Genomic DNA, 10905 nt, shown 5'->3' on the forward strand with positions numbered 1-10905 from the left:
CGTTGTTTAGGCACACATGAAACGTACCACTTACGGAAGACAGTCAAGTTTTGACTGCCGCGTGTACTGCGGGCGCAACTGACGTATGCAAGAAGGTTAATCCAGATCAGGGGAAGGGTTATGAAACGCGACAAATTTCTTTGTTGTAGGTTTTTGTTCTCGTTTTTTGCCTTGACCGTGCACAAAACACAATAGTTGTTTACCGTGTTGATTACGTAATTCATGCATAGTGTATGAGCGCAAAACAAGAGATTGTGCACGGTCGTGGACTATCCAACCTAAATATTGGCATCTTTACTTGCCCCTTTGATGTTTTGCGAGCTTCCAAACCATTCCCCTCTATTAACTGTGTACAGATGAAGAAAGACAGTGCGTTCCGAAACATTGGCCGCTAAGATAAAAGATTCCTTTAACGTTCAATCAGCCTTGCTCGTCTTGGTTTTCTATTTCATTTACTGTATAATGTTTTATTTTTCACAAACGAAATAATGTGCGCCACTTTATTACCATTCCAATAAGACCCTTGTCTCCCATTTACGGATATTCTTGGGATGTTGGAAGAAGAATTCTCCTTGTAATAGGGTGTAACGAGTTGTATATTATAATTACAAATTGCAATACATCATTCTAATTCAGTTTGCTATTATTACATTTTGCCTTCCTGTTACGATGGTCGAGCTTCGTATCCCGCTTCTAGTTCTGCCGTTCTACTTGTTTATTCTGTGAACAGCAGTTCGGCGTTCAAAGTCAGTTTTACTTCGTCTGTACGTCTTTCCCAATTGCTACCTGTGTTCCGTTATGCAATTCAGTTGTTCTGTTACGCTGTTCAGTTGTGCCGTTTACACTTTCCGTTCCTGTTCAACCCCGCGCGGTCCGAGCTGGACCTTTCGAACACAAAGAACGAAAGCTCATTCTAATTCAAGATAGCGACGGCTTTGTTATTGTTGTCGTTCTTTACTTTCCATGGATCCAGTGGAAACCATACAAAAAATACCTTAAATATGTTTTTGATTGCCACACTTGATAGAAGATATTGTTGTTTTGGTGTCGCAAAACCACAGACATTTCTTTGACAGGTGTCATCGCTGTCGCGACAGGGAATTCTGTTATCTCGACAAGTCCAAAGCACCTCGGTGTATGACATTTGCAGACTGCAGACTGCAGACTGGCTACAAATAGCGCTGATAAACAGTATTTAAGTCTAAGAACCCATTTAAAACGGTTAGCTGTCAATAATTGAAAGCTAACCGTTTTAAAATGGGTTCTTAGATTTAAATACTGTTTATCAGGGCTATTTGAAATTAGTTTTTAGACTTAAATACTGTTATGCTGTTCGCTTGTGCTGCTTACGTTTTCCGTTCCTGTGCAACCCCGCGCGGTCCGAGCTGGACGTGCGAGGACTCAGAACGAAAGCTCACTCTAATTCAAGATGGCGACGGCTTTGTTATTGTTGTCGTTCTTTGCTTTCCATGGAACCAGTGGAAACCATATACTGTATACTGTTGCAGATTCGATAATTTTGACTATTTTCTGTACAAACTGGACTGTCATGTATACCATTTAAACCACTATTCTCCTTTATTAGAGTTAGATGAAGCATGGATGGCTTTGTTGCCGTAGCAAGAACAATCACCTGTAGATTTCTCTTTCCCTTACAAGGTCAGTGCTGCGTTTCATCGATTTACAATTCCTGAGATTACAGTGCTTTCAGCTGTCTCCGTCAACTGTGAAAAGAAGCTTGCGTTGTCAGTTTCTGCAAGTTATGATGTGATAGCAGATGAAGATTTGGATCATGTAGTTTTAGCGGTTTTCTGCTAGCACGTGGACTTAGTGTTCAGGAAAGAGCGGATGCGAGAGTCAATGCGTCGTGTTGATCCAGAAGGAGAGTTATTGAAGGGCATTACAGCTTATACCGTTAATAGGAGACAGTGTACACTCACTTGTTGTGGCACATTGACACCAATCGCAAGCTGAAAAGGTTAAAGATGTTAATTATAATGACTGCACTACATACCTCAAATGATAAGAGTTCCGATCTGAAGCAAGGGGTACATTACTCATGTGGAAGAAGATGAGATCATGTAAATGTATAAGGCAAAAACATATTGAACAACTTTATACCACATGGAGACTAATTTATACACTTTAATAAAACGCAATTAATGCAAGACGTTGATTGAGCACACTCCTGCCAGCAATTATACTACCCCTATCTGGTCTTCAATCAGGATGTGAGAGCATACATTATGTAATATCATCATTTTCCCTTCTTTATTTGTTTTCACCCTTGAGGGGACACCGTAACATGCTACAGCAGTTGAAATTTCTTGAAAAGCAGTTATAGCTGTTATCATGAAAGCTGAGATACAATGTCAATTCGACTATTGCCATCAGTTAAGCCATGGATCACAAATCTTCATCTGCAAAGCCCTTGTCCTTTGGAAGTAAAGAGCAGACTATACCAAAATAAAGCAATAAGGTTTTGTGTTTTACAAACCTATTGTTCATAGGATAAGGGACATTCATGTATTGAAAGAAGTGGTAGATGTATTATTCAAAATCCAGAGCCATCTGACAATTAATTTTATATTAGAACAAGAATAAGGAGAGACCAAGTAAGATAATTAAGGTAAACGTTATTAAAACCAAGTTTAGACCTGGGTATATAACTGTCTACTTGTATAGATCTGTTGTAGTTTAAAGGGCCTATGTCACAGTATTTTAGAGTGATCAGTTTGGCAAAATATTTAGTTAATTACAAATTTTAAACTCGAAAACGGTTATGTAGAATTCCTTTACCAATAAAATGAAACCTACATGACAAAAAAACAATACTTGGAAAAAAAATTATTGTTGGACAGGGGAATTCTAATAAACTATTGTAAAATCCTTTTCATTGTTGTTACTTTTAACCTATCCATGTATCTCTTTAGCTTTATTGCATGTGTTTCTTTTCTGGTTTTTTTTTTTTAAGTTTTAAGTGGTTATTTTGAGAGTCTTGAGTGGAATGAAATTAAGGACGGTGCCTACTACTAAAAGATATTTTTGCCCTGGTTTATGATTGTGTAGGAACTGTAGATCTTAACAAGTGTTATTGAAATCCAAAAAGAAAATTGGGGGTAACCACGCATTTTTCAAAGATAATTCATTAATAATATTTGCAAAAGCTTTAAAATACAAAGCAATGTATGGCGTTCTTACTCAAATTGAAGCTTAATTATCTCTCAAAAATGCATAGTTACCCTCAATTTTCTTTTTGGATACCAAGAGTACTTACTAAGATCTACCGTTTCTCCGGATAGTTTTAAACCGCGGAAAAATATCCCTGTATTTGTAAGCATCACCGATTGAAATTCCGAGTATCTCGAGATGCGCTGAACGTATGCGCAATAACAATAGTAGGCACCGTCCTTAATTGCATGACATAGCCCTTTTAATGTTGACTACATATGTGAAATAGGGCCCAAACACTTGAAACTTTTTTAATTGACGTATTAAACCAAAACTTGCTTTCAACACCATTTACCTTACCCCGTCTTACATTATTTGCATTTCATTTAGTGTATAAATTAATCTCCATGTGGTATAAAGTTGTTCAATATGTTTTGCCTTATACATTTACATGATCTCATTTTCTTCCACACGAGTAATGTACCCCTTGCTTCAGATCGGAACTCTTATCATTTGGGGTATGTAGTGCAGTTTAACATGTATACATTAACCAGTCATTATAATTAACATCTTTAACCTTTTAAGCTTGTGATTCAGTTGGTGCCAATGTGCCACAATACTAGGGGTGAGTGTACACTGATGTCTCCTATTAACGGTATTAAGCTGTAATGCCCTTCAATAACTCTCCTTCTGGATCAACACGACGCATTGACTCTCGGATCTGCTCTTTCCTGGACACTAAGTCCACGTGTAAGCAGAAAACCAGTCATTCTTTTATAACCACAATTCGGAACGTCATTAACAATCGCTAAAACTATATGATCCAAATCGTCATCTGCTATCACAGCATAACTTGCAGAAACGGACAACGCAAGCTTCTTTTCACAGTTGACGGAGACACCTAAGAGCACTGTAATCCCAGGAATTGTAAATCGATGATCAAGGAAGAAAAGTAAATGTTTCCTTGCCTTCCAGGCACTCCAGAAAACGCAGCACTGACTTTGTAAGGGAAAGAGAAATCTACAGGTGATTGTTCTTGCGATGGCAACAAGGCCATCCTTTCTTCACGTTGCAGTCCAGTTTGTACAGAAAATAGTCAAAATTATCGGATCTGCAACAGTATACAAGGTGCTTTCAGTGTCTGACATTTGCAGACACTGCATACTGCAGACTGGCTACAAATAGCGCTAGTGGGTTCTTAGACTTAAATACTGTTTATCAGCGCTATTTGTAGCCAGTCTGCAGTCTGCAAATGTCACACACCGAGATGCTTTGGACTTGTCGCGATAACAGAATTCTCAGTCGCGACAGCGATGACACCTATCAAAGAAATGTCTGTGGTTTTGCGACACCAAAACAACAATATTCGATCAATTGCAAGTGTGGCAATCAAAAACATATTTAAGGTATTTTTTTGTATGGTTTCTACTAGTTCCATGGAAAGCAAAGAACGACAACAATAACAAAGCCGTCGCTATCTTGAATTAGAGTGAGCTTTCTTTCTGAGTCCTCGCACGTCCAGCTCGGACCGCGCGGGGTTGCACAGGAACGGAAAGCGTAAACGGCACAACTGAACAGCGTAACAGAACAACTGAATTGCATAACGGAACACAGGTAGCAATTGGGAAAGACGTACAGACGAAGTAAAACTGACTTTGAACGCCAAACTGCTGTTCGCAGAATAAACCGGTAGAGCGGCAAAACTGGAGGCGCGATACGAAGCTCGACCATCGTAACAGGAAGACAAAATGTAATAATAGCAAACTGAATTAGAATGGAGTATTGCAATTTGTAATTATAAAATAGCGTATTTCAACCTCGTAGTAACGAACTTGCGAGTCATGACAAGTAGAACCAAGAGAAAATGAGGGGACAGAGAGGGAGGCTCCCGGTCCAGCCCTTGGGATATGTCATGTCCACGAAAGTTATTTTTAGACGAGCGGAAGTCTTCCGAGACGTCCGCATGCAGGCCAACCTCGGTCCGATGTTTGAAAGAAAATATATATTCATCAGCCTTCCACGTGCGCCATCATTTTCTCTTTTCACTAAGAACCTGAGAGCGAACCAAGACTGCATGCAGACGTCTCGGAAGACAGACTTCCCCTTCCTCCCTCTCTGTCCCTTCATTTTCTCTTGGTAGAACAAATTGCGTAATAAGTTAGCAGCGCATTCTCATTGCAAAATCGAACTGCGGAATTTGACCCTAATCACCCCTCATATTCCCGCGCCGTAAGTATTCGTAAAGTTTACATAGAGAAATTGTTACGCAGTCTTAAAAATGAAGGTACTTATGTCAACCAGTAATAGCCTTGGAAAACGAGTTGTAAACTTTGCATTCATTTATTTGTTTACCTTTTGTTTTTAATGAAAGCGTGAACAAACGAAGAAATAACTCATGTTATAACTTAAAGATATTTTAACTAACCCTAATGCACTGCTAGGTATAACGCAATTCTTCGCTTATCTATGAATAAAATTTTAGCTTTTAATTATGTAATGTTTCTGCTACTTCGACTGACAATAAGGAGAACCAAATGGTGGTAGACTGTTGTACCAAATATACCGAACAGTCCGGGAAGATTTTAATTCGACACTTTAAACTTGGTAATCACATTTCCTTGACGGCTTTGCATTCCATCTTTCTTTAATGATCTGTGACCTGAATAATTAAATTTTAAAAGAACAAAAAGATATGGGTTAGGATATTTCAAACATTTTAGGACTCCTTTTACTCGAAAAGACTGAATTCAGTTAAACGGTTCTCATCCCTTCCACTGACGTGATCGCAACTGAAATTGATAAACCGGAACGAAGCTTTGTTGTAGTTTTCGTTGATATGAGAGAAAATAAGGCGCGGCTTACTGTGGTCGTGGCGTACATGATACGCGAAAGGAACTATTTATACGAGTATAAACTCCCCGGCCAGGATAAGCCGCGGCTTGAGAAAGCCGTGAGCGTAGATTTTGTACCATTTATACGGGGTGTTCGCATCTTATGTAACCCGCGGCCAAAGAGTAAGCCGCGGCTTATTTTCTCTCGTATAAACGGTCCTGATATTCGCTTAGAATGCATTTGCTCTTTTTTCAATTACGGGACTTGGAGTATCCAGCTGTGCAGAGGGTGTAATATATTAAGGTAACCGGAAATTGTGTTAAGCTATTGCGTCATCATTCTTGTACCGAAGATGCTTAGCGAATAAAGTGTGGTGTTGTGTTAGCAATCTAAACTGGTGTAGTTTATAGCCTCAAACTATATCCTTGCTAAAAAGTTACAGAGGGGTTCTACAGTTACTTTACCAACAGGTGCTAAGTCGTTCACTTAAACTAAATCGCGTCCCTCGGCCGGGGAAGCAAATTGTTACTCACTTCCATCGGTTGCAAGAACCTATCCATTGCAACGTTACGTCGATGACACGAAGCTTTAGGATTCATTTAAAATATGTGATATTTCCGTTGCAAAGTCATGTTCCGACAAATATTTCAACAAATGCAACTATTGATGTATGTTGTTTAACGTGTAATGCACCAGTGGGAATAATGGGAAAATAGTTGCTTGGCAACGGGCGAAAAAAAGAAAGGAAGTTGTAGGTTGGAATCCCCCGAAACAACAAGATCGTCATATGTATAAGAATTTTATCTTATTTTCATTTACTTTAAAGAAATAACTGTATTTATATTCCCATCATTACACATTGTCAGGGAGTGTCCACCAGGATATACTTATTGTTTAAAATGAAAAAACAGTCCTATGACGTATGGGGCCTATGGGACCTATGGGACCAATTTGTTGGAGTCCAGTTATTTGTTGTTATCCAACTTTTCGGTTGCCGTTTTGCTGGAATAAACGGAAAGGGTTGAAGAAATCCTCTCTTCAGCTACCCCAGAGTCGTGCAAACCTCTTGATTTGCTGGCCTTGATATGCTATCGTTCTCGAATACAATAAACATTAACTCGCACTTCGGGTGGTGATATTAAAGAAACAAATAAATTGTTGTAACTTAACTTATTGAACTTCCCTAGCGCTATTGCCGATTTCGATTCAGTGAGACATATCGTTTCCGTAAAAAGAGAATAACAGGTAATCGCATCGTAAATTCGTAATGGAAGTGTACCACATAATAAAGAACAACAAAAAGTTCTGTTAGAGTTACTTACGGCTGGCGACTGTGATGTACAACTCATCATACGTGCATCCCACTTGACTAACAGCCTGGCACAAGTACTTTCCTTGATCTCGAGGCCGTATATTAATCAAGGACAGAGTGCAAGTTTTAATTTTGGCGGTCGTTTCGTCGCAATTCGAGACTTCAAACAACGAAGAGTTGACAAACCAGTTAATCAGGTACGGTTGTAAGTAGGTGCCATAGTACCGTAACGGGAATGAGTTGGCTGGTTCGCTTGCTGTGCAAGTCAGTGAGATATTTGAATCCTTTTGAACCAATACTTCCTTGCGAAAAGGAATTGGATTTTGGGAATGATGAGCTTGATCAAGATCCGTGACGAATAAGTCGACATTTGGACCAAGTGAATCTGTTACGAAAAGTAACCAATAGGACGTTAGAAAAGGCATTCAGGAAACTCGAATGATGCAGTTGTGAGAAAACTCGCCTCGCACTGATGAGTGCTGGGTTCCATTCCCAGACCGCGTCACAAGTCGGTTGAGTTTGTTGGTTTTGTGCCGGATTTCCCCTCTCCTAAAAAAAACCCTCTTCTCCCTCTTCTTCCTCCCTCTTCTAAAAAACTCTCCTAAAAAACCAACCTATCGTCTGTTGTGATTGACTTTGTCAATCCCCAATTAGTACCCTATCGCCACAAAAACACAGTTGACAACTCAATATAGGTCATTATTATTATATTATTATTATGATATTTGTATACAGGAGAAAATACCAGCAGTGATCTAGAATCTGACCAGCAATGTTGGGTATGACTACCCTTATAGATGTAATCAAATGATATCCCATCGACGATTAACATTAACTTTTTTTGCGGGTATTTGTGTTTTAGCAAAGCCTCTTTCATGTTTGAGTGAGGAATTTTGTTTACTTATTTTTTTCCCAATAAAATCTAGAAAAGCGCCTTCTATTTAGCCAGATTTTGGGCGTCGTCCCACATTTTTTTAATTAAAGTCATTTTTTTAGAGTAAAGATCATGTATACTAGGAAATGTACATCACGGTCTCTGTACAAAAATTATATGAACTGACTTCTACTCGATAATTGAAGACAAAAAAACACGAAGAAGAAAGAGAAGAAAAACTCACTTACTGGCATCACTTGCCTTTCCACATATTTGACCCCGGGCAGCCGTTGCACTGGACAAAAACACCACAATCATCAAAAAGGAAGGAAAAGTAGATCTCATTTTGGAAAAAGAATACAGATATGAAGTTTTTTTTCCCTCTTCAAAGGCTGAGATATATGGATGAGGACAACTGAGTGGTAAAACCAGACCCTTTTATGAAAGGAGTTAATTCCATATACGGGGAATGTGACCTCATGGCTTTTTCACGAAAGACGAAATTGAAAATGGCTGCAAAAGGAGCGAGATTTGTACATGTGATGCACGTTTGGTCTAACGTCAGAGTTAACTACCGAAAGCAGGCTTTTTTTTTTTCAAATTTCACGGATAAACAGACAAACTCCCTAATGTGCTCTAGTGATTTTTCCCTTCAGGATCTGGTTTCTTCTTCTTTTGTCGCTTATAAAATGCTTACAATTACGGCTTTTATGTCTGTTCAAACGAACAAAAGAACCTTTGAGCTATTGCTTGTGACATTCTCTTTTTACCACTCCAGGTTAAACATTTCTGACTTAGCAACACACACATATATATATATATATATATAGTGACAGTCTCTGACGAGAGATCTCAGAGAAGACTCGCTGCCGACTTCATATCTGTGTTTTCTTTTTCAAAAGACAGTTTCGCTGTTAATGCTGTTTTCTCTGGAGTGTTTTTCGGTGCGCAAATGAAGTCTTGTAGTAGGTTTTCAAATCTTTGAAAACTGCAAGCAAGTGTTAGAAAGGGAAATGTTCGAGATTTTACTCTGACGGCGTACAATCTGAAACGAGCTGAAACATTACCCCAACGAAAACAGAGTTCCGCAATTATCCTGAGAAATTGAGATTAACAGTAATTTTTCATTTTCCTAGAAAAGTGAAATGCAATGTGAAAATCGTACGAATCAGGTAGAAGAAAAGTAAAATTTTGAATTTTAAAAATTTATAAAAATTAGTTTTTTTGTTTTAGTTTCTTATAATTTTCAGTAATGGACTGTTGCACTGACTTGTTTCACTTTTTAAGGTCCAAAACTTTTGATCTTTTTTAAGCATTTCATCGATTCGAAATTCTGAGCCTAATGTCCTTAGAGACCAAAACTTAGGAAAAGCCAGGTAAAAAATATATTTTGAAACGTTTACCATACGTTTTACTGTCACATGATCTTAAGGAAGAAAGAAGAATAAAAATCACAATGAAACGCCATCCAAATGACGGTATCCATTAACAAGTAGAAAGGTACACCAATTTAGCTTCACGTGATGTGTCCTTTTTTCGTTACATTTTTAAAGTGTTGTCCAGTTTTTAAAATCTTCCGGTTTATTCTGTATAAAATGACTAGACCAAACGGTTCTGTCAAATTTTACTAGACAAAGCACGTCCTTGCGCCTCGAGCTCAATTTCTCTGGTAACCAAATTTGAGTTTTGAAAAGGAATTTTCACCTATCATTCCGCAGCATATACAACTAAAGGTAAGTTTAAAATCGTAAAAAGTTCGTTTTTACCTCGGAAGATTGGCAATTTTAACTGGTATCATTTTAAAACTAACGTTTACTGAAATACGGCTAGTTCAATCATAGAACCTTTGATAAGAGATCCTTTTCGTCTAAAAGTTACGGTTCTTTAGAAAGAGTTGCATGATTGACAATCAAATTGTTTGAGCGAGTTGCGATATAAAAGTTTCACCTCACTAAATATGGTAGTGTTTTAATGAGGGGCGTTAGGATGTCTTATCCGTGGACTGTTTTCCATTCTGCATCTGTTGTTATATCTTAATGCCCACCCTATTTGTTTTATTCAGTAGAACCATTTGTATCTACAGGAAAAGAATTATTGTCACTATGAGGGATAATGAAAAATACCTCATCTGGTCGATGGTAAGCGGAAAATTCATGACCTTCGATGGCGAGTCACTTAGCTCAAGTGGGACAGGAGAAGGAGAATTGAGTAAGTTGAATACTGTTTTATGTAGGGCAAGAAAGAACGGCATGTCTGGGAAAGGTTACTGGGCTTTTCTTCTTTTACATTTCTGACATTCTACATATTTCAGGTAAAATTACTTCAAAGCGGGACACTAGAGCCACTGAACTAGTGAATTCTTTTCACTTGACTTTCCAAAGGAAAAATGGCTCAAAATATGCGATTTCGGCTAACTACGACGAAGACGCGGTGTCAGTTAAGGTTAGTAAAAATAGAAATCGATTGAAAATCGCATTTTATGTAAAAACGCAAGCTCTTTGTAACGATTAGAGTAGCTTCGGTGATAGTCCGGTAATATCGAAAAGCATCACAACATTGTGTATATGCATCTGCGGATCATGCACACTGGATAGCTTAAATGAACTTTGGTGCCTTATTTGATTGGGAAACTTTTAATCAACCAAAGGAACAAGCCGCGCCAATAGCAAGACGCGCTGAGTTCAATAACGCCGTGGACTTCGGCCGAAGCGTGTAA

General features: G+C 38.4%; 2 protein-coding genes across 2 annotated transcripts in view; one reads left to right on the forward strand and one right to left on the reverse strand.

The window, feature by feature from the left end:
* Positions 1-5492: 5492 nt before the first annotated feature.
* LOC137970994 (uncharacterized) lies at positions 5493-8631 on the reverse strand. The gene is made up of 3 exons (XM_068817686.1): positions 8438-8631; positions 7326-7700; positions 5493-5830 (listed from the first exon to the last, which is right to left on the reverse strand). The coding sequence occupies exons 1-3, from the start codon at positions 8532-8534 to the stop codon at positions 5754-5756; spliced, it is 549 nt and encodes a 182-aa protein (XP_068673787.1). The 5' UTR covers positions 8535-8631; the 3' UTR covers positions 5493-5753.
* Positions 8632-9918: 1287 nt separating this feature from the next.
* LOC137970503 (uncharacterized) overlaps positions 9919-10905 on the forward strand; it is a 1951-nt gene continuing 964 nt past the window's right edge. Inside the window, exons 1-3 of the mRNA XM_068817025.1 lie at positions 9919-9980; positions 10273-10397; positions 10501-10631. Coding sequence (XP_068673126.1) covers positions 10292-10397; positions 10501-10631 — 237 coding nt within the window. The 5' untranslated portion in view covers positions 9919-9980; positions 10273-10291. The remainder of the gene's footprint in view (positions 9981-10272; positions 10398-10500; positions 10632-10905) is intronic.

The sequence above is a fragment of the Montipora foliosa genome, chromosome 9 (assembly GCF_036669935.1).
Source record: "Montipora foliosa isolate CH-2021 chromosome 9, ASM3666993v2, whole genome shotgun sequence".
NCBI classification, from domain to species: Eukaryota; Metazoa; Cnidaria; class Anthozoa; order Scleractinia; family Acroporidae; genus Montipora; species Montipora foliosa.

Bases quoted from the DNA above. Each gene is read 5' to 3' on its own strand.
- LOC137970994 (XM_068817686.1), bottom strand. From the start codon at position 8,534: ATGAGATCTACTTTTCCTTCCTTTTTGATGATTGTGGTGTTTTTGTCC. The intron at 7,701-8,437 runs GTAAGTGAGTTT...TTTTCGTAACAG, and splicing joins TGGAAAGGCAAGTGATGCCA to ATTCACTTGGTCCAAATGTC. The intron at 5,831-7,325 runs GTAAGTAACTCT...TTAATTATTCAG, and splicing joins GTACATCACAGTCGCCAGCC to GTCACAGATCATTAAAGAAA.